This window comes from Ascaphus truei, chromosome 2 (genome assembly GCF_040206685.1).
Source record: "Ascaphus truei isolate aAscTru1 chromosome 2, aAscTru1.hap1, whole genome shotgun sequence".
NCBI lineage: Eukaryota > Metazoa > Chordata > Amphibia > Anura > Ascaphidae > Ascaphus > Ascaphus truei.
Genome location: NC_134484.1, coordinates 3,048,820 through 3,074,406, shown reverse-complemented (window position 1 = coordinate 3,074,406; position 25,587 = coordinate 3,048,820). Strand labels below are relative to the sequence as shown.

At 58.1% G+C, this 25,587-nt stretch overlaps 1 protein-coding gene across 3 annotated transcripts in view; it reads right to left on the bottom strand.

The window, feature by feature from the left end:
• Positions 1-732: 732 nt before the first annotated feature.
• Positions 733-25,587, bottom strand: part of LOC142474895 (kinesin-like protein KIFC3) — a 203,022-nt gene continuing 178,167 nt past the window's right edge. For 2 of the 3 annotated variants that reach the window (XM_075581037.1, XM_075581038.1), the window contains 4 exons: positions 23,388-23,511; positions 9,466-9,595; positions 4,810-5,039; positions 733-4,326 (listed from right to left, as the gene is read on the bottom strand). In XM_075581037.1, the coding sequence (XP_075437152.1) occupies positions 4,198-4,326; positions 4,810-5,039; positions 9,466-9,595; positions 23,388-23,511 (613 nt within the window). In that variant the 3' untranslated portion in view covers positions 733-4,197. Of the gene's footprint in view, positions 4,327-4,732; positions 5,040-9,465; positions 9,596-23,387; positions 23,512-25,587 lie in introns of all 3 variants that reach the window. The other variant, XM_075581039.1, reaches the window with a different exon arrangement.

Here is a 25,587-nt window from a genome sequence, read left to right as displayed (position 1 = left end):
ACCCAGACACCCCACTCAGAAAATACACCCAGACACCCCACTCAGAAAATACACCCAGACACCCCACTCAGAAAATACACCCAGACACCCCACTCAGAAAATACACCCAGACACCCCACTCAGAAAATACACCCAGACACCCCACTCAGAAAATACACCCAGACACCCCACTCAGAAAATACACCCAGACACCCCACTCAGAAAATACACCCAGACACCCCACTCAGAAAATACACCCAGACACCCCACTCAGAAAATACACCCAGACACCCCACCCACACGTTTCTTCATTCTGCTGCCGATACTTTTGCTCTGGTTTCCCCCAGTTTTGAACACTAAATATTTGAACATGTATGAACACCCCCCGGAACCTGCACATGTATGAACACCCCCCGGAACCTGCACATGTATGAACACCCCCCGGAACCTGCACATGTATGAACACCCCCCAGAAACAGCACATGTATGAAAAAACCCCGGAACCTGCACATGTATGAACACCCCCCGAAACCTGCACATATATGAACACCCCCCGGAAACGGCACATGTATGAACACCCCCCGGAAACGGCACATGTATGAATACCCCCCAGATATGGCACATGTATGAACACCCCCTGGAACCTGCACATGTATGAACACCCCACGGAACCTGCACATGTATGAACACCCCCTGGAACCTGCACATGTATGAACCCCCCAGAAACGGCACATGTATGAACCCCCCCCCGGAACCTGCACATGTATGAACCCCCCAGAAACGGCACATGTATGAACACCCCCCGGAACCTGCACATGTATGAACACCCCCTGAAACCTGCACATATATGAACACCCCCCGAATCTGCACACGTATGAACACCCCCCGAACCTGCACATGTATGAACACCCCCCGAACCTGCATGTGTATGAACTACCCCCGAAACCTACACATGTATGAACACCCCCTGAAACTGCACATGTATGAACGCCCTCCAGAACCTGCACATGTATGAACGCCCCCGGAAAATGCACATGTGTGAACACCCCCCCCCCCCAAACTTGTACATGTATGAACACCCACTGGAACCTGCACATGTATGAACACCCCCTGGAACCTGCAAATGTATGAACACCCCCTGGAACCTGCACATGTATGAATAACCCCCTGGAACCTGCACATGTATGAACACCCCTACGGAACCTGCACATATATGAAGCCCCCCCCGAACCTGCACATGTATGAACACCCCCCGAAACCTGCACATGTATGAACACCCCCCAAAACATGCACATGTATGAACACCCCCCGGAACCTGCACATGTATGAACAACCCGCCCGAACCTGCACATGTACGAACCTGCACATGTATGAACACCCCCTGAACCTGCACATGTATGAACACCCCCCAAACCTGCATATGTATGAACACCCCACAGAACCTGCACATGTATGAACACCCCCCAAAACCTGCACATGTATGAACACCCCCAGAACCTGCACATGTATGAAAACCCCCACGAATCTGCACATGTATGAACGCCCCCAAGAACCTGCACATGTACGAACCTGAACATGTATGAACACCCCCCTGAAACCTGCACATACATGTGCAGGATCGGGGGGAGGGAGGTTTCATGCATGTGCAGGTTCGGGGGGAGGGGGATTTCATACATGTGCAGGTTCGGGGGGGGTGTTCACCTGCACATATATGAACACCCCCGGAATCTGCACACTTATGAACACACCCCGGAACATGCACATGTATGAATACCCTCCGGAACCTGCACATGTATGAACACCCCCCCCCCCAAACTGCACATGTATGAACACCCCCTGAATCTGCAAATGTATGAATGTCCAACACCCGTGTGCACATGTATGAATGTCTGACACCCGTGTGCACATGTATGAATGTTTGACACCCGTGTGCACATGTATGAATGTCCGACACCCGTGTGCACATGTATGAATGTCCGACACCCGTGTGCACATGTATGAATACTCTACGCCCGTGTGCACATGTATGAATGTCCGACCCCCGTGTGCACACACAGCTGTACTGATCATGGACAGTCACTGGGAAATGAGTATTTCTGTGCAGCTTTGTGGGGGTAATTAAGACGGATTTGCAGGTGTTTATCAGGGAATAATCTTGATGTATTGCTCTGCACACAGCCAGCACAGATAGAGTTAATGTAGCACCACACTCTGCTGCATTTCATAGCAGTGAAATGGTTCATTTAAAGTCACATCCTATTGCTTCCTTGCTGGTAAAGGCTGGCCCATGGAAGCTCAGTGTTCCTCTTCTTGTGCCTTTGGCATTTAAGGAGTTAAAAGAAAGCCATGCTCTGCTTATCCACCTGCCGTTAAGGGGTTAACCTAATAACTAGCTGCTGGACTTTTTGGCACTGAAGAGGTTAAGCCATGCTATGTTCTGCTGGTACCTTTGACCTTTAAGGGTTAATGCCCTCTGCACTCACTGGCAGCGAAGTGATCAATTGTGCCATTCCAAGCTGTGCTCTGCTGGCACGTTTGGCATTTAAGTAGTTAATACCACTCCAAGCACTGCGGGTTCCTTTTTTTAGTGCGAGGTTCTCCTACTTGTCTGGCTTCCCCACTGGCTTCCGTCACTCTGCGGAGGTTAAACCTTCCCACGGTTGGCGCCCGGGATGGGGTCAGATCTGGCTTCCCCACTGGCTTCCGTCACTCTGCGGAGGTTAAACCTTCCCACGGTTGGCGCCCGGGATGGGGTCAGATCTGGCTTCCCCACTGGCTTCCGTCACTCTGCGGAGGTTAAACCTTCCCACGGTTGGCGCCCGGGATGGGGTCAGATCTGGCTTCCCCACTGGCTTCCGTCACTCTGCGGATGTTAACCTTCCCACGGTTGGCGCCCGGGATGGGGTCAGATCTGGCTTCCCCACTGGCTTCCGTCACTCTGCGGAGGTTAAACCTTCCCACGGTTGGCGCCCGGGATGGGGTCAGATCTGGCTTTCCCACTGGCTTCCGTCACTCTGCGGAGGTTAAACCTTCCCACGGTTGGCGCCCGGGATGGGGTCAGATCTGGCTTCCCCACTGGCTTCCGTCCCTCTGCGGATGTTAAACCTTCCCACGGTTGGCGCCCGGGATGGGGTCAGATCTGGCTTCCCCACTGGCTTCCGTCACTCTGCGGATGTTAAACCTTCCCACGGTTGGCGCCCGGATAGGGTTGCCAGGCGGCTTCTCCGAAAATACTGCACTCAATGGTGAAAGGTGCATCAGGTCACTATGTCCAGGGAGGAAAATACCGGACACATACATGTCCAGTATTACAGTAACTCTCATTTTTTACTGGACAGAGTATCCAAATACAGGACAGTCCAATACCAGACACCTGGCAACCCTACGCCCGGGATGGGATCAGATCTGGCTTCCTCCCTGGCTTCCGTCACTCAGCAGGTGTTAAACCTTCCCACGGTTGTCGCCCAGGACAGGATCAGATCTGGCTTCCGCATGATGCTCTGATGATGTTAAACCTTCCCACGGTTGGTGCCCAGGATGGAGTCAGATCTGGCTTCCCTACGATGTTCTGCGGATGTTAAACCTCCCTACGGTGGGCGCCCCCAGGACGCAGGATGGGGTCAGATCTGGCTTCCCCATGACTCTCTAACAATGTTAAATCTTCCCGCAGTTGGCGCCCGGTATCTGTCTTCCCTGTGGATGTTAAACCTCCCTCCGGTGGGCACCCGGGATGGGGTCAAGTCTGGCTTCCCTGCAATGCTCTGCGGATGTTAAATCTCCTCGCAGTGGGCACCCGGGATGGGGTCAGGTCTGGCTTCCCTGCGATGCTCTGCGGATGTTAACCCTCCCTGCGGTTGGCGCCGGGATGGGGTCAGATCTGGCTTCCCTGCGATGCTCTGCGGATGTTAAACCTCCCTGCGGTGGGCGCCCGGGATGGGGTCACGTCTGGCTTCCCTGCGATGCTCTGCGGATGTTAACCCTCCCTGCGGTGGGCACCCGGGATGGGGTCAGGTCTGGCTTCCCTGCGATGCTCTGCGGATGTTAACCCTCTCTGCGGTGGGCGCCCGGGATGGGGTCACGTCTGGCTTCCCTGCGATGCTCTGCGGATGTTAACCCTCTCTGCGGTGGGCGCCCGGGATGGGGTCACGTCTGGCTTCCCTGCGATGCTCTGCGGATGTTAACCCTCCCTGCGGTGGGCGCCCGGGACGCAGGACGGGATCAGATCTCAGATTTTACGGCTCCGCTGTCGATCCTGCGGGATGCCGGACCCAGCTCCACCTTGCAGACCCGCTGAGCGAACTTCAGCGAGCAAACCGTCTCACCGACGTTCCCGTCCAGGGGAGAGACCTGCGAGGGAAGATAAGGGGTTACCTGTCCATGCACAGCACCTGTCCCCCCGATTCTGAGTCAGACTCACCGATTGTAGGGATCAGCTAAAGTCAGAGCTTGCCAAATAACCCTTTCGGGGCTAGCGACGTATACCGCTGCTCCTCCCAGCATGCACTGCTTTACCGCTGCTTTCCCCAGCATGCGCTGCTTTACTGCTGATCCTCCCAGCATGCACTGCTTTACCCAGCATGCGCTGCTTTACTGCTGCTCCTCCCAGCATGCACTGCTTTCCCCAGCATGCACTTCTCTATCAAACGCTCCTCCCAGCATTTACTGCATTTCCGTTGCTCCTCCCAGCATGCACTGCTCTATCGCTTCCCCTCCCATCATGCGCCGCTTTACCGCTACTCTTTCCAGCATGCACCTGTCTCTTGCTGCTCCTCCCAGCATGCACTGCGGTACAGCCGCTCCTCCCAGCATGCACCGGGCAGCTCCTCGCACCTGCACCATCATGACGGTCTTGTTGCCCTTGCCCAGCGAGTCCTGCAGCAGGTAGGTGAGCTTGGAGTTGCGGAAGGGCACGTGGCCCTGCCTGGCTCTCAGCGCCTGGATCACCTCCCCCAGGGCCAGCAGCGACTTGTTAATGTTCTGCGCCTCCTTCAGCCTCTCCCCTTCCGCTCCGGACTTCCACACCCGCTCCGACCCCGCCAAATCCACCAAATTCAGCTTCCCTGGGGGGAGAGACACGTCAGGGCACCACGTGGTGACCACGGGGTCTGCAAAGCCCGGGAGAGCTAGAGGAGTGGCCCCTGTGGCACATAAATGGTTAAATGTTCCTTGCATGGGTTAATAAATTGATCCCCCCCCCATCTATAACTTATCGATGTACCTTACACCCGCGCCATCTCCTTCCCCCTGCTCCTGACTGGTACCAACGATGAGGCATACGGGGCTGTATTACCTAAGCGGTGCTACGCCAGAGGACGCCATACAGCAGGGGCGGCCACCTACAGTCCTCAAGGGTCACCAGCGGGTCATATTGTAAAGATATCCCTGCTTCAGCACAGGTGGCTGAATCAGTGGCTCAGTCTCCACTAAGCCACTGATTCAGCCACCTGTGCTGCAGCAGGGATATCCTTAAACCGTGACCTGTTGGTGGCCCTCGGGGACTGGAGCTGGTGGTCCTCGGGGACTGGAGCTGGTGGCCCTCGGGGACTGGAGTGTGGTGGCCCTCGGGACAGGAGCTGGTGGCCCTCGGGACTGGAGCTGGTGGCCCTCGGGGACTGGAGCTGGTGGCCCTCAGGGACTGGAGCTGGTGGCCCTCGGGGACTGGAGCTGGTGGCCCTCGGGGACTGAAGCTGGTGGCCCTCGGGGACTGAAGCTGGTGGCCCTCGGGGACTGGAGGCGGTGGCCCTCGGGGACTGGAGGCGGTGGCCCTCGGGGACTGGAGCTGGTGGCCCTCGGGGACTGGAGCTGGGTGCCCTCGGGGACTGGAGCTGGTGGCCCTCGGGGACTGAAGTCGGTGGCCCTCGGGGACTGGAGCTGGTGGCCCTCGGGGACTGGAGTCAATGGCCCTTGGGGAATGGAGTCGGTGGCCCTCGGGGACTGGACCTGGTGGACCTCGGGGACTGGAGCTGGTGGCCCTCGGGGATGATATAAAATACAGGAACCACAAACCGTTTCCGCGGCTGAACGCGCACTTACTGTTTTCTGATGCCAGCGACGCGGGAGCGTGACCACGCGTGGGATTGATATTCGTGGTACCCTGCACTTATTTACCCACGGAACTGATGTAATGCGCATAGAAAAGTTGACGCCGTTTGGGCGGCACATTGACTTGAATACGAGTTGGCGTCCGTGCGGATGTGCCGGCCCGTATATCTGAGCGGCGGGATAAAGTGGGACGGCGTATCTCTGTGTCCGAGTATTGTCTATAGTCCCTACCCGGGAGCTCCACAGACTATAGGGGAGTTATATTCGGGGCGCCGCGCATTTAATGCGCAAACAGGCGTGTAGCCAGATATCCCCTCCGGCCCCCCCAGTCCCCTGGTTTCACCCCTTACCTCCGCTGTTGTTAGGGATGGCGATGGGTTCGCCGGCGGCTCCCTTCGCAGGGTGCCGCCATTGCTGGTTGTGCACTCACCCCCGGAAGGTCCCGCATGCGCAGAGCACCCGCGGCGGCCATTAGGAGTTGCACAGGCGCAGTACGCCATACGCACGCGGCCCCAATGCAACATAGGCCCAGCAGGGACTACAACTCCCAGGCTGCATAGGGAGGTGGTACCGCATGACGCCAGGGAGCGAATCAGATGGCTGGATTCTCCTGGAAGGAAAAGGGGATATGAGGCAAGCTGGGAGAGGAAGCGGGGAGTCAAGACCTGGACCTTGAAGGTGAAGGTAGGGTCCACGGAGCTGTGCTCCAGGGACTAGGCCAGAAGTTACCCCCAAGGGCCCAGTTAGTCCCCTGGGACACAGTAGAGGAACTTAATGTAATTGCTGTAGGGAAGGCCTTGAAGGTAAGGACCCTTCTCACCATCGCATTAGAGTGAGAGATGCTGCAGGACACTACGTGCACGAGAGCGCAGCTTGCTATCTGAGAGCAGATCAGGACTCCATAGCAGAGACTGCTTGTAAGGTGTCATCCGGCTGGAGGCCCCTTCAGAGAAGTCAGCCTGAGGATCTACCCAAGGGAGGAGCATCAGACCGTGCCGCGGGTCCACGTCGCGGGTCTACCCATCGCTGCTGTTTATCCTGGTCTGGACAAAGACCAGGGAGGTATTCCAAAGTGCCCCACCAGGCCCCAACAAGTGCGCTATTACCTCACACACACTGAGAGAGAGACACTCAGTGGTTAAGTGCATCAGACATTCAGTGTTTGGGGACATTCACACGGACTGTGTATTGTTGGGTCATACGCTGTGTTACTGTGTTACTGCGTTATGATATGGTACATGCATTATATGAGAGTTAGTAAATACTGTGCTTATACAAACGTGTGTAATTACTGTGTATGTTGGTTCCGGTGAGGGCATACTCCCACCACGCTGGGATCCCTTACCGGTGGAGGCGCTGCACCGTGTAATAAGTGTATCCCAGGCTCCCAGTGGCGGAGGCTCAGGCCTCCTGTTAGCCACACAGGTAAAAGCAGCATGCATAGTTTCAGTACCCCGGGGGTACAAGGGCTACAGGTGCAACATTGGACTTCTCTAAACTTCCCAGAAAATGTGCCCAGTGCTTCCTAGTATATTTATGTTTCTTGTTTGCAGATAAGTTACTTCCCATGAAGGGGGCGAGATCTGGAGGTGTGGGGGGGGGGGGGGGGGGAGTTTGGTCCTCAGAAAACTACCACTCGGCCCCCTGACCCCCTCCCAAACTCTGAGCAAAACAGCCCGATATCAGCCTGACCCATTTACACAGACCTCTTAAAACGGGTCTCAAACAGAACCAGGGGTGAGAGTGAGAACTTCAGAGTATATGTGTGCATGGGATTCAGTGAGTGTGTGAGTGTGAGTGCATGTGATTGTGTGAGCAAGTGATTGTGAGTGTGTGTGAGCATGTGATTATGAGTATGCGTGGGTGTGTGAGTATGTGAGTGTACGTGGGCTCAGTGTTAGGGAGGTTACCACTGGCAAGTGTCCCGGTGGTGAGGTCTTTGCCGGTGACAGTGAGTGTGTGTGTGAGCATGTCATTGCAAGTGTGTGAGGGTGTGTGAGTTTACGTATGTATGTGGGCTCAGTGTTAGGGAGGTTACCACTGGTATGTGTCCCCGTGGTGAGGTCTTTGCCAGTGATGGTGACAGTGAGTGTGCGTGGGTATGTGTGTGTGTGTGTGTGAGCATGTGATTGTGAGTGTGTGTGAGCATGTGATTGTGAGTGTGTGTGAGCATGTGATTGTGAGTGTGTGTGAGCATGTGATTGTGAGTGTGTGTGAGCATGTGATTGTGAGTGTGTGTGAGCATGTGATTGTGAGTGTGTGTGAGCATGTGATTGTGAGTGTGTGTGAGCATGTGATTGTGAGTGGGTGTGAGCATGTGATTGTTGGTGGGTGAGTGTACGTGGGCTAAGTGTTAGGGAGGTTACCACGGGTATGTGTCCCCGTGGTCAGGTCTATGCCGGTGATGGTGACAGTGAGTGTGTGTGTGTGAGCATGTGAATGTGAGTGTGTGTGAGCATGCGATTGTGGGTGTGATGGTGTGTGGGTGAGTGTACGTGTGTACGTGGGCTAAGTGTTAGGGAGGTTACCACTGGTAAGTGTCCCCGTGGTCAGGTCTTTGCCGGTGATGGTGACAGTGAGTGTGTGTGTGTGTGTGTGTGTGTGTGTGTGTGTGTGTGTGTGTGTGTGTGTGTGTGTGTGTGTGTGTGTGTGTGTGTGTGTGTGTGTGTGTGTCAGCATGTTATTGTGATTGTGGGTGTGCATGGGTATGTGAGTGTACGTGTGTATGTGGGCTCAGTGTTAGGGAGGTTACCACTGATATGTGTCCCCGTGGTGAGGTCTTTGCCGGTGATGGTGACAGTGAGTGTGCGTGGGTATGTGAGTGTGCATGGGTATGTGAGTGTATGTGTATGTGGGCTCAGTGTTAGGGAGATTACCACTGGTAAGTGTCCCCGTGGTCAGGTCTTTGCCGGTGATGGTGACAGTGAGTGTGCGTGGGTGTGCGTGGGTATGTGAGTGTGCGTGGTTATGTGAGTGTACGTGGGTATGTGAGTGTACGTGTGTATGTGGGCTCGGTGTTAGGGAGGTTACCACTGGTAAGTGTCCCCGTGGTCAGGTCTTTGCTGGTGATGGTGACAGTGAGTGTGCGTGGGTATGTGAGTGTGCGTGGGTATGTGAGTGTATGTGGGCTCGGTGTTAGGGAGGTTACCGCTGGTAAGTGTCCCCGTGGTCAGGTCTTTGCCGGTGATGGTGACAGTGAGTGTGTGTGTGAGCGTGTGATTGTGAGTGTGCGTGGGTGTGTGAGTGTGCGTGGGTATGTGTGCTCAGTGTTAGGGAGGTTACCGCTGGTAAGTGTCCCCGTGGTGTGGTCTTTGCCGGTGATGGTGACAGTGAGTGTGTGTGGGTATATGAGTGTGCGTGGATATGTGAGTGTGCATGGGTATGTGAGTGTGCGTGGGTGTGTGAGTGTACGTGTGTATGTGGGCTCAGTGTAAGGGAGGTTACCACTGGTAAGTGTCCCCGTGGTCAGGTCTTTGCCGGTGATGGTGACAGTGAGCAGCGCGTGGGAGCGTGAGCTTCTCTCGTTCATGTTTGTGCAGAACGTGGCTCTGTTCATCTTCCCCAGAGACAGCAGCTGGTAACAAGAATGAAGATACTCTCTTAGATTGCAAGCTCCTGGGATCAGATTGTGTTATTGTGCGAAACTTAGTGGTAATCTGTTTGTCTTGCTGATGGTTTTACATCTCGGGACATACCACTATGCTGCACCCCCGGGACATACCACTATGCTACACCCGGGGACATACCACTATGCTGCACCCCCGGGACATACCACTATGCTACACCCGGGAACATACCACTATGCTGCACCCCCGGGACATACCATTATGCTGCACCCCCTGGACATACCACTATGCTGCACCCCTGGGACATACCACTATGCTGCACCCCCGGGACATACCACTATGCTGCACCCCGGGACATACCACTATGCTGCACCCCTGGACATACCACTATGCTGCACCCCCGGGACATACCACTATGCTGCACCCCGGGACATACCACTATGCTGCACCCCGGGACATACCACTATGCTGCACCCCCGGGACATTCCACTATGCTTCACCCCGGGACATTCCACTATGCTGCACCCCGGGACATACCACTATGCTACACCCCGGGACATTCCACTATGCTTCACCCCGGGACATTCCACTATGCTTCACCCCGGGACATACCACTATGCTGCACCCCCGGGACATACCACTATGCTGCACCCCGGGACATACCACTATGCTGCACCCCGGGACATACCACTATGCTGCACCCCGGGACATACCACTATGCTCCACCCCGGGACATACCACTGTGCTGCACCCCGGGACATTCCACTATGCTGCATCTCGGGACATACCACTATGCTGCACCCCCGGGACATACCACTGTGCTGCACCCCGGGACATTTCACTATGCTGCACCCCCGGGACATTTCACTATGCTGCACCCCCGGGACATTCCACTATGCTGCACCCCGGGACATACCACTATGCTGCATCTCGGGACATACCACTATGCTGCACCCCCGGGACATACCACTGTGCTGCACCCCGGGACATTCCACTATGCTGCACCCCGGGACCATTCCACTATGCTGCACCCCCGGGACATTCCACTATGCTGCACCCCAGGACATACCACTATGCTGCACCCCGGGACATACCACTATGCTGCATCCCCGGGACATACCACTATGCTGCACCCCAGGACATACCACTATGCTGCATCCCCGGGACATACCACTATGCTGCATCCCTGGGACATACCACTATGCTGCACCCCGGGACATACCACTATGCTGCATCTCGGGACATACCACTATGCTGCACCCCCGGGACATTCCACTATGCTGCATCCTGGGACATACCACTATGCTGCACCCCCGGGACATACTGTAGCACTATGCTGCACCCCCGGGACATACCCATATGCTGCACCCCAGGACATACCACTGTGCTGCACCCAGGGACATACCACCATGCTGCACCCCCGGGACATTCCACTATGCTGCACCCCGGGACATACCACTATGCTGCATCCCGGGACATACCACTATGCTGCACCCCGGGACATACCACTATGCTGCACCCCGGTACATACCACTATGCTGCACCCCGGGACATTCCACTATGCTGCACCCCCGGGACATACCACTATGCTGCACCCCCGGGACATACCACTATGCTGCATCCCGGGACATACCACTATGCTGCATCCCGGGACATACCACTATGCTGCACCCCGGGACATACCACTATGCTGCACCCCGGGCCATACCACTATGCTGCACCCCGGGACATACCACTATGCTGCACCCCGGGACATTCCACTATGCTGCACCCCGGGACATTCCACTATGCTGCACCCCCGGGACATACCACTATGCTGCACCCCCGGGACATACCACTGTGCTGCACCCCGGGACATACCACTATGCTGCACCCCGGGACATACCACTATGCTGCACCCCGGGACATACCCCTATGCTGCACCCCGGGACATACCACCATGCTGCACCCCCGGGACATTCCACTATGCTGCACCCCGGGACATACCACTATGCTGCACCCTGGGACATACCACTATGCTGCACCCCGGGACATACCACTATGCTGCACCCCGGGACATTCCACTATGCTGCACCCCGGGACATACCACTATGCTGCACCCCGGGACATACCACTATGCTGCACCCCCGGGACATACTGTACCACTATGCTGCACCCTGGGACATTCCACTATGCTGCACCCCGGGACATTCCACTATGCTGCACCCCGGGACATACCACTATGCTGCATCTCGGGACATACCACTATGCTGCACCCCCGGGACATACCACTGTGCTGCACCCCGGGACATTCCACTATGCTGCACCCCGGGACCATTCCACTATGCTGCACCCCCGGGACATTCCACTATGCTGCACCCCAGGACATACCACTATGCTGCACCCCGGGACATACCACTATGCTGCATCCCCGGGACATACCACTATGCTGCACCCCAGGACATACCACTATGCTGCATCCCCGGGACATACCACTATGCTGCATCCCTGGGACATACCACTATGCTGCACCCCGGGACATACCACTATGCTGCATCTCGGGACATACCACTATGCTGCACCCCCGGGACATTCCACTATGCTGCATCCTGGGACATACCACTATGCTGCACCCCCGGGACATACTGTAGCACTATGCTGCACCCCCGGGACATACCCATATGCTGCACCCCGGGACATACCACTGTGCTGCACCCCGGGACATACCCCTATGCTGCACCCAGGGACATACCACCATGCTGCACCCCCGGGACATTCCACTATGCTGCACCCCGGGACATACCACTATGCTGCATCCCGGGACATACCACTATGCTGCACCCCGGGACATACCACTATGCTGCACCCCGGTACATACCACTATGCTGCACCCCGGGACATTCCACTATGCTGCACCCCCGGGACATACCACTATGCTGCACCCCCGGGACATACCACTATGCTGCATCCCGGGACATACCACTATGCTGCATCCCGGGACATACCACTATGCTGCACCCCGGGACATACCACTATGCTGCACCCCGGGACATACCACTATGCTGCACCCCGGGACATACCACTATGCTGCACCCCGGGACATTCCACTATGCTGCACCCCGGGACATTCCACTATGCTGCACCCCCGGGACATACCACTATGCTGCACCCCCGGGACATACCACTGTGCTGCACCCCGGGACATACCACTATGCTGCACCCCGGGACATACCACTATGCTGCACCCCGGGACATACCCCTATGCTGCACCCCGGGACATACCACCATGCTGCACCCCCGGGACATTCCACTATGCTGCACCCCGGGACATACCACTATGCTGCACCCTGGGACATACCACTATGCTGCACCCCGGGACATACCACTATGCTGCACCCCGGGACATTCCACTATGCTGCACCCCGGGACATACCACTATGCTGCACCCCGGGACATACCACTATGCTGCACCCCCGGGACATACTGTACCACTATGCTGCACCCTGGGACATTCCACTATGCTGCACCCCGGGACATTCCACTATGCTGCACCCCGGGACATATCACTATGCTGCACCCCCGGGACATACCACTATGCTGCACCCCGGGACATACCACTATGCTGCATCCCGGGACATACCACTATGCTGCACCCCGGGACATACCACTATGCTGCACCCCGGGACATACCCCTATGCTGCACCCCGGGACATACCACTGTGCTGCACCCCGGGACATACCACTATGCTGCACCCACGGGACATACCACTATGCTGCACCCCCGGGACATTCCACTATGCTGTACCCCGGGACATACCACTATGCTGCACCCCGGGACATACCACTATGCTGCACCCCCGGGACATACCACTATGCTGTACCCCGGGACATACCACTATGCTGCACCCCGGGACATACCACTATGCTGCACCCCCAGGACATACCACTATGCTGCACCCCGGGACATACCACTATGCTGCATCCCGGGACATACCACTATGCTGTACCCCGGGACATACCACTATGCTGCACCCCGGGACATACCTTTGTGCTGCACCCCGGGACATTCCACTATGCTGCACCCCGGGACATACCCCTATGCTGCACCCCGGGACATACCACTATGCTGCACCCCCGGGACATACCACTATGCTGCACCCCGGGACATACCACTATGCTGCACCCCGGGACATTCCACTATGCTGCACCCCGGGACATACCACTATGCTGCACCCCGGGACATTCCACTATGCTGCACCCCCGGGACATACCACTATGCTGCACCCCGGGACATACCACTGTGCTGCACCCCGGGACATACCACTATGCTGCACCCTGGGACATACCAATATGCTGCACCCCCGGGACATACCACTATGCTGCACCCCGGGACATACCACTATGCTGCACCCCCGGGACATTCCACTATGCTGCACCCCCGGGACATACCACTATGCTGCATCCCGGGACATACCACTATGCTGCACCCCGGGACATACCACTATGCTGCACCCCGGGACATACCACTATGCTGCATCCCGGGACATACCACTATGCTGCATCCCGGGACATACCACTATGCTTCACCCCGGGACATACCACTATGCTGCACCCACGGGACATTCCCCTATGCTGCATCCTGGGACATTCCACTATGCTGCACCCCCGGGACATACCACTATGCTGCACCCCCGGGACATACCACTATGCTGCACCCCGGGACATACCACTATGCTGCACCCCGGGACATTCCACTATGCTGCACCCCGGGACATACCACTATGCTGCACCCCGGGACATTCCACTATGCTGCACCCCCGGGACATACCACTATGCTGCACCCCGGGACATACCACTGTGCTGCACCCCGGGACATACCACTATGCTGCACCCTGGGACATTCCACTATGCTGCACCCCGGGACATACCACTATGCTGCATCCCGGGACATACCACTATGCTGCACCCCGGGACATACCACTATGCTGCACCCCGGTACATACCACTATGCTGCACCCCGGGACATTCCACTATGCTGCACCCCCGGGACATACCACTATGCTGCACCCCCGGGACATACCACTATGCTGCATCCCGGGACATACCACTATGCTGCATCCCGGGACATACCACTATGCTGCACCCCGGGACATACCACTATGCTGCACCCCGGGACATACCACTATGCTGCACCCCGGGACATACCACTATGCTGCACCCCGGGACATTCCACTATGCTGCACCCCGGGACATTCCACTATGCTGCACCCCCGGGACATACCACTATGCTGCACCCCCGGGACATACCACTGTGCTGCACCCCGGGACATACCACTATGCTGCACCCCGGGACATACCACTATGCTGCACCCCGGGACATACCCCTATGCTGCACCCCGGGACATACCACCATGCTGCACCCCCGGGACATTCCACTATGCTGCACCCCGGGACATACCACTATGCTGCACCCTGGGACATACCACTATGCTGCACCCCGGGACATACCACTATGCTGCACCCCGGGACATTCCACTATGCTGCACCCCGGGACATACCACTATGCTGCACCCCGGGACATACCACTATGCTGCACCCCCGGGACATACTGTACCACTATGCTGCACCCTGGGACATTCCACTATGCTGCACCCCGGGACATTCCACTATGCTGCACCCCGGGACATACCACTATGCTGCATCTCGGGACATACCACTATGCTGCACCCCCGGGACATACCACTGTGCTGCACCCCGGGACATTCCACTATGCTGCACCCCGGGACCATTCCACTATGCTGCACCCCCGGGACATTCCACTATGCTGCACCCCAGGACATACCACTATGCTGCACCCCGGGACATACCACTATGCTGCATCCCCGGGACATACCACTATGCTGCACCCCAGGACATACCACTATGCTGCATCCCCGGGACATACCACTATGCTGCATCCCTGGGACATACCACTATGCTGCACCCCGGGACATACCACTATGCTGCATCTCGGGACATACCACTATGCTGCACCCCCGGGACATTCCACTATGCTGCATCCTGGGACATACCACTATGCTGCACCCCCGGGACATACTGTAGCACTATGCTGCACCCCCGGGACATACCCATATGCTGCACCCCGGGACATACCACTGTGCTGCACCCCGGGACATACCCCTATGCTGCACCCAGGGACATACCACCATGCTGCACCCCCGGGACATTCCACTATGCTGCACCCCGGGACATACCACTATGCTGCATCCCGGGACATACCACTATGCTGCACCCCGGGACATACCACTATGCTGCACCCCGGTACATACCACTATGCTGCACCCCGGGACATTCCACTATGCTGCACCCCCGGGACATACCACTATGCTGCACCCCCGGGACATACCACTATGCTGCATCCCGGGACATACCACTATGCTGCATCCCGGGACATACCACTATGCTGCACCCCGGGACATACCACTATGCTGCACCCCGGGACATACCACTATGCTGCACCCCGGGACATACCACTATGCTGCACCCCGGGACATTCCACTATGCTGCACCCCGGGACATTCCACTATGCTGCACCCCCGGGACATACCACTATGCTGCACCCCCGGGACATACCACTGTGCTGCACCCCGGGACATACCACTATGCTGCACCCCGGGACATACCACTATGCTGCACCCCGGGACATACCCCTATGCTGCACCCCGGGACATACCACCATGCTGCACCCCCGGGACATTCCACTATGCTGCACCCCGGGACATACCACTATGCTGCACCCTGGGACATACCACTATGCTGCACCCCGGGACATACCACTATGCTGCACCCCGGGACATTCCACTATGCTGCACCCCGGGACATACCACTATGCTGCACCCCGGGACATACCACTATGCTGCACCCCCGGGACATACTGTACCACTATGCTGCACCCTGGGACATTCCACTATGCTGCACCCCGGGACATTCCACTATGCTGCACCCCGGGACATATCACTATGCTGCACCCCCGGGACATACCACTATGCTGCACCCCGGGACATACCACTATGCTGCATCCCGGGACATACCACTATGCTGCACCCCGGGACATACCACTATGCTGCACCCCGGGACATACCCCTATGCTGCACCCCGGGACATACCACTGTGCTGCACCCCGGGACATACCACTATGCTGCACCCACGGGACATACCACTATGCTGCACCCCCGGGACATTCCACTATGCTGTACCCCGGGACATACCACTATGCTGCACCCCGGGACATACCACTATGCTGCACCCCCGGGACATACCACTATGCTGTACCCCGGGACATACCACTATGCTGCACCCCGGGACATACCACTATGCTGCACCCCCAGGACATACCACTATGCTGCACCCCGGGACATACCACTATGCTGCATCCCGGGACATACCACTATGCAGCACCCCCGGGACATACCACTATGCTGCACCCCGGGACATACCTTTGTGCTGCACCCCGGGACATTCCACTATGCTGCACCCCGGGACATACCCCTATGCTGCACCCCGGGACATACCACTATGCTGCACCCCGGGACATACCACTATGCTGCACCCCGGGACATACCACTATGCTGCACCCTGGGACATACCAATATGCTGCACCCCCGGGACATACCACTATGCTGCACCCCGGGACATACCACTATGCTGCACCCCCGGGACATACCACTGTGCTGCACCCCGGGACATACCACTATGCTGCACCCCCGGGACATTCCACTATGCTGCACCCCCGGGACATACCACTATGCTGCATCCCGGGACATACCACTATGCTGCACCCCGGGACATACCACTATGCTGCACCCCGGGACATACCACTATGCTGCATCCCGGGACATACCACTATGCTTCACCCCGGGACATACCACTATGCTGCACCCACGGGACATTCCCCTATGCTGCATCCTGGGACATTCCACTATGCTGCACCCCCGGGACATACCACTATGCTGCACCCCCGGGACATACCACTATGCTGCACCCCGGGACATACCACTATGCTGCACCCCGGGACATTCCACTATGCTGCACCCCGGGACATACCACTATGCTGCACCCCGGGACATTCCACTATGCTGCACCCCCGGGACATACCACTATGCTGCACCCCGGGACATACCACTGTGCTGCACCCCGGGACATACCACTATGCTGCACCCTGGGACATACCAATATGCTGCACCCCCGGGACATACCACTATGCTGCACCCCGGGACATACCACTATGCTGCACCCCCGGGACATACCACTGTGCTGCACCCCGGGACATACCACTATGCTGCACCCCCGGGACATTCCACTATGCTGCACCCCCGGGACATACCACTATGCTGCATCCCGGGACATACCACTATGCTGCACCCCGGGACATACCACTATGCTGCACCCCGGGACATACCACTATGCTGCATCCCGGGACATACCACTATGCTGCATCCCGGGACATACCACTATGCTTCACCCCGGGACATACCACTATGCTGCACCCACGGGACATTCCCCTATGCTGCATCCTGGGACATTCCACTATGCTGCACCCCCGGGACATACCACTATGCTGCACCCCCGGGACATACCACTATGCTGCACCCCGGGACATACCACTATGCTGCACCCCGGGACATTCCACTATGCTGCACCCCGGGACATACCACTATGCTGCACCCCGGGACATTCCACTATGCTGCACCCCCGGGACATACCACTATGCTGCACCCCGGGACATACCACTGTGCTGCACCCTGGGACATTCCACTATGCTGCACCCCGGGACATACCACTATGCTGCATCCCGGGACATACCACTATGCTGCACCCCAGGGACATACCACTATGCTGCACCCTGGGACATTCCACTATGCTGCACCCCGGGACATACCACTATGCTGCACCCCGGGACATACCACTATGCTGCATCCCGGGACATACCACTATGCTGCACCCCAGGGACATACCACTATGCTGCACCCTGGGACATTCCACTATGCTGCACCCCGGGACATACCACTATGCTGCATCCCGGGACATACCACTATGCTGCACCCCAGGGACATACCACTATGCTGCATCCCGGGACATACCACTATGCTGCACCCCCGGGACATACCACTGTGCTGCACCCCGGGACATACCACTATGCTGCACCCCCGGGACATTCCACTATGCTGCACCCCGGGACATACCACTATGCTGCACCCCGGGATATACCACTATGCTGCACCCCGGGACATACCACTGTGCTGCACCCCGGGACATACCACTATGCTGCACCCCCGGGACATTCCACTATGCTGCACCCCGGGACATACCACTATGCTGCATCCTGGGACATACCACTATGCTGCACCCCGGGACATACCACTATGCTGCACCCCGGGACATACCACTATGCTGCATCCCGGGACATACCACTATGCTGCATCCCGGGACATACCACTATGCTTCACCCCGGGACATACCACTATGCTGCATCCCGGGACATACCCCTATGCTGCACCCCGGGACATACCACTATGCTGCACCCCGGGACATACCACTATGCTGCACCCTGGGACATACCACTATGCTGCACCCCGGGACATACCACTATGCTGCACCCCGGGACATACCACTATGCTGCACCCCCGGGACATACCACTATGCTGCACCCCGGGACATACCACTATGCTGCATCCCGGGACATACCACTATGCAGCACCCCCGGGACATACCACTATGCTGCACCCCGGGACATACCTTTGTGCTGCACCCCCGGGACATTCCACTGTGCTGCACCCCGGGACATACCACTGTGCTGCACCCCGGGACATACCACTATGCTGCACCCCGGGACATACCACTATGCTGCACCCTGGGACATACCAATATGCTGCACCCCCGGGACATACCACTATGCTGCACCCCGGGACATACCACTATGCTGCACCCCGGGACATACCACTATGCTGCACCCCCGGGACATTCCACTATGCTGCACCCCCGGGACATACCACTATGCTGCATCCCGGGACATACCACTATGCTGCACCCCGGGACATACCACTATGCTGCACCCCGGGACATACCACTATGCTGCATCCCGGGACATACCACTATGCTTCACCCCGGGACATACCACTATGCTGCACCCCGGGACATTCCACTATGCTGCACCCCGGGACATACCACTATGCTGCACCCACGGGACATTCCACTATGCTGCACCCCCGGGACATACCACTATGCTGCACCCCGGGACATTCCACTATGCTGCACCCCCGGGACATACCACTATGCTGCACCCCGGGACATACCACTGTGCTGCACCCCGGGACATACCACTATGCTGCACCCCGGGACATTCCACTATGCTGCACCCCGGGACATTCCACTGTGCTGCACCCCCGGGACATACCACTATGCTGTACCCTGGGACATACCACTATGCTGCACCCCGGGACATACCACTATGCTGCACCCCGGGACATACCACTATGCTGCACCCCCGGGACATACCACTATGCTGCACCCCGGGACATACCACTATGCTGCATCCCGGGACATACCACTATGCAGCACCCCCGGGACATACCACTATGCTGCACCCCGGGACATACCTTTGTGCTGCACCCCGGGACATTCCACTGTGCTGCACCCCGGGACATACCCCTATGCTGCACCCCGGGACATACCACTATGCTGCACCCCGGGACATACCACTATGCTGCACCCTGGGACATACCACTATGCAGCACCCCCGGGACATACCACTATGCTGCACCCCGGGACATACCTTTGTGCTGCACCCCGGGACATTCCACTGTGCTGCACCCCGGGACATACCACTATGCTGCACCCCGGGACATACCCCTATGCTGCACCCCGGGACATACCACTATGCTGCACCCCGGGACATACCACTATGCTGCACCCTGGGACATACCAATATGCTGCACCCCCGGGACATACCACTATGCTGCACCCCGGGACATACCACTATGCTGCACCCCCGGGACATACCACTGTGCTGCACCCCGGGACATATCACTATGCTGCACCCACGGGACATTCCACTATGCTGCATCCCGGGACATACCCCTATGCTGCACCCCGGGACATACCCCTATGCTGCACCCCGGGACATTCCACTATGCTGCACCCCGGGACATTCCACTGTGCTGCACCCCCGGGACATACCACTATGCTGTACCCCGGGACATACCACTTTGCTGCACCCCGGGACATACCACTATGCTGCACCCCCGGGACATACCACTATGCTGCACCCCGGGACATACCACTATGCTGCATCCCGGGACATACCACTATGCAGCACCCCCGGGACATACCATTATGCTGCACCCCGGGACATACCTTTGTGCTGCACCCCGGGACATTCCACTGTGCTGCACCCCGGGACATACCACTATGCTGCACCCCCGGACATACCCCTATGCTGCACCCCGGGACATACCACTATGCTGCACCCCGGGACATACCACTATGCTGCACCCTGGGACATACCAATATGCTGCACCCCCGGGACATACCACTATGCTGCACCCCGGGACATACCACTATGCTGCACCCCCGGGACATACCACTGTGCTGCACCCCAGGACATACCACTATGCTGCACCCCCGGGACATTCCACTATGCTGCACCCCCGGGACATACCACTATGCTGCACCCCGGGACATACCACTATGCTGCACCCCGGGACATACCACTATGCTGCACCCCGGGACATACCACCATGCTGCACCCCCGGGACATTCCACTATGCTGCACCCCGGGACATACCACTATGCTGCACCCCGGGACATACCACTATGCTGCACCCCGGGACATTCCACTATGCTGCACCCTGGGACATACCACTATGCTGCACCCCGGGACATACCACTATGCTGCACCCCCGGGACATACCACTATGCTGCACCCCAGGACATACCACTATGCTGCATTCCGGGACATTCCACTATGCTGCACCACCGGGACATACCACTATGCTGCACCTCTGGGACATACCACTATGCTGCACCCCCGGGACATACCACTATGCTGCACCCCGGGACATACCACTATGCTGCACCCCGGGACATACCACTATGCTGCACCCCGGGACATACAACTATGCTGCACTCCCGGGACATACCACTATGCTGCACCCCGGGACATACCACTATGCTGCATCCAGGGACATTCCACTATGCTGCACCCCCGGGACATACCACTATGCTGCACCCCCGGGACATACCACTATGCTGCACCCCGGGACATTCCACTATGCTGCACCCTGAGACATACCACTATGCTGCACCCCGGGACATACCACTATGCTGCACCCCCAGGACATACCACTATGCTGCACCCCGGGACATTCCACTATGCTGCACCCCCGGGACATACCACTATGCTGCACCCCGGGACATACCACTATGCTGCACCCCGGGACATACCACTATGCTGCAACCTGGGACATACCAATATGCTGCACCCCCGGGACATACCACTATGCTGCACCCCGGGACATACCACTATGCTGCACCCCCGGGACATACCACTATGCTGCACCCCCGGGACATACCACTGTGCTGCACCCCGGGACATACCACTATGCTGCACCCCGGGACATTCCACTATGCTGCACCCCGGGACATACCACTATGCTGCATCCCGGGACATACCACTATGCTGCACCCCGGGACATACCACTATGCTGCACCCCGGGACATACCACTATGCTGCACCCCGGGACATACCACTATGCTGCATCCCGGGACATACCACATGCTTCACCCCGGGACATACCACTATGCTGCACCCACGGGACATTCCACTATGCTGCATCCTGGGACATTCCACTATGCTGCACCCCCGGGACATACCACTATGCTGCACCCCGGGACATACCACTATGCTGCACCCCGGGACATTCCACTATGCTGCACCCCGGGACATACCACTATGCTGTACGCCGGGACATACCCCTATGCTGCACCCCCGGGACATACCACTATGCTGCACCCCCGGGACATACCACTATGCTGCACCCCGGGACATACCACTATGCTGCACCCCCAGGACATACCACTATGCTGCACCCCGGGACATACCACTGTGCTGCACCCCCGGGACATACCACTATGCTTCACCCCGGGACATACCACTATGCTGCACCCCCGGGACATACCACTATGCTGCACCCCGGGACATACCACTATGCTGCACCCACGGGACATTCCACTATGCTGCACCCCGGGACATTCCACTATGCTGCACCCCGGGACATACCACTATGCTGCATCCCGGGACATACCACTATGCTGCACCCCGGGACATACCACTATGCTGCATCCCGGGACATACCACTATGCTGCACCCCGGGACATACCACTATGCTGCACCCACGGGACATTCCACTATGCTGCACCCCAGGACATTCCACTATGCTGCACCCCGGGACATACCACTATGCTGCACCCCCGGGACATACCACTATGCTGCATCCCGGGACATACCACTAAGCTGTATCCCGGGACATACCACTATGCTGCACCCCCGGGACATACCACTATGCTGCACCCCGGGACATACCACTATGCTGCACCCCCGGGACATACCTCTATGCTGCACCCCCGGGACATACCACTATATACTGGAATTGAGCACCCCTGCTATAACACGGTACATATAGCTCAATGTATACATCAGCACCTGATGTCCCACTGCCCCAGGCTATATATTCAGATACAGGAGGGCGTGGGTGAGCTCGGTACCTTCTTGATGTGCCGGAAGCTGCTGACCTCGGTGCTGGTCAGCCCTGGTACATGAAGCTGACCACTGCCATCCGGGTTCAGCTTCACGTCCAGCTTCTCCTGCGGCTCCTTGGAAAGCAGGTCCCTGTAGGAGAGAGAGATTACATCGCAGGGTCCCGCACATCTCCGCACGTGTGACTTCGTATACCGCATTTTCTCGATTCTAAGCCGCACCTTTTTTCACATTTTAACTTGTCTGAAATCGGGATGCGTCTTAGAATGGATGTCTTTGAAGAAAACGAGGCTGCTGGAGGGGGCGAGGAGGGGAGCGCTGCTGGGGGTGGGGGCGTTTCATTGTACCCTGCCCGTTTCATTGTACCCTGCAGTGGGATGGGTGTGCTACCCCCAGCGTCCCCCTCTGCCCGTCTCATTGTACCCTGCAGTGGGATGGGTGTGCTACCCCCAGCGTACCCCCTCTGCCCGTCTCATTGTACCCTGCAGTGGGATGGGCGTGCTACCCCCAGCGTACCCCCTCTGCCCGTTTCATTGTACCCTGCAGTGGGATGGGTGTGCTACCCCCAGCGAACCCCCTCTGCCCGTTTCATTGTACCCTGCAGTGGGATGGGTGTGCTACCCCCAGTGTCCCCCCTCTGCCCGTTTCGTTGTACCCTGCAGTGGGATGGGTGTGCTACCCCCAGCGTCCCCCTCTGCCCGTTTCGTTGTACCCTGCAGTGGGATGGGTGTGCTACCCCCAGTGTCCCCCTCTGCCCGTTTCATTGTACCCTGCAGTGGGATGGGCGTGCTACCCCCAGTGTCCCCCTCTGCCCGTCTCGTTGTACCCTGCAGTGGGATGGGCGTGCTACCCCCAGTGTCCCCCTCTGCCTGTTTCATTGTACCCTGCAGTGGGATGGGCATGCTACCCCCAGTGTCCCCCTCTGCCCGTCTCATTGTACCCTGCAGTGGGATGGCCGTGCTTCCCCCAGTGTCCCCCTCTGCCCGTTTCATTGTACCCTGCAGTGGGATGGGCGTGTTACCCCCAGCGTCCCCCTCTGCCCGTTTCATTGTACCCTGCAGTGGGATGGGCGTGCTACCCCCAGTGTCCCCCCTCTGCCCGTCTCATTGTACCCTGCAGTGGGATGGGCGTGCTACCCCCAGTGTCCCCCTCTGCCCGTTTCATTGTACCCTGCAGTGGGATGGACGTGCTACCCCCAGTGTCCCCCTCTGCCCGTTTCATTGTACCCTGCAGTGGGATGGCCGTGCTTCCCCCAGTGTCCCCTTCTGCCCGTTTCATTGTACCCTGCAGTGGGATGGGCGTGCTACCCCCAGCGTCCCCCTCTGCCCGTTTCATTGTACCCTGCAGTGGGATGGGCGTGCTACCCCCAGTGTCCCCCTCTGCCCGTCTCATTGTACCCTGCAGTGGGATGGGCGTGCTACCCCCAGTGTCCCCCTCTGCCCGTTTCATTGTACCCTGCAGTGGGATGGGCGTGCTACCCCCAGTGTCCCCCTCTGCCCGTCTCATTGTACCCTGCAGTGGGATGGGTGTGCTACCCCCAGCGTCCCCCTCTGCCCGTTTCATTGTACCCTGCAGTGGGATGGGCGTGCTACCCCCAGCGTCCCCCTCTGCCCGTTTCATTGTACCCTGCAGTGGGATGGGCGTGCTACCCCCAGTGTCCCCCTCTGCCCGTTTCATTGTACCCTGCAGTGGGATGGGCGTGCTACCCCCAGCGTCCCCCTCTGCCCGTTTCATTGTACCCTGCAGTGGGATGGGCGTGCTACCCCCAGCGTCCCCCTCTGCCCGTCTCATTGTACCCTGCAGTGGGATGGGCGTGCTACCCCCAGTGCCCCCCTCTGCCCGTCTCGTTGTACCCTGCAGTGGGATGGGCGTGCTACCCCCAGTGTCCCCCTCTGCCCGTTTCATTGTACCCTGCAGTGGGATGGGTGTGCTACCCCCAGTGTCCCCCTCTGCCCGTCTCATTGTACCCTGCAGTAGGATGGGCGTGCTACCCCCAGCGTCCCCCTCTGCCCGTCTCATTGTACCCTGCAGTGGGATGGGCGTGCTACCCCCAGCGTCCCCCTCTGCCCGTCTCGTTGTACCCTGCAGTGGGATGGGCGTGCTACCCCCAGTGTCCCCCTCTGCCCGTCTCGTTGTACCCTGCAGTGGGATGGGCGTGCTACCCCCAGTGTCCCCCTCTGCCCGTTTCATTGTACCCTGCAGTGGGAT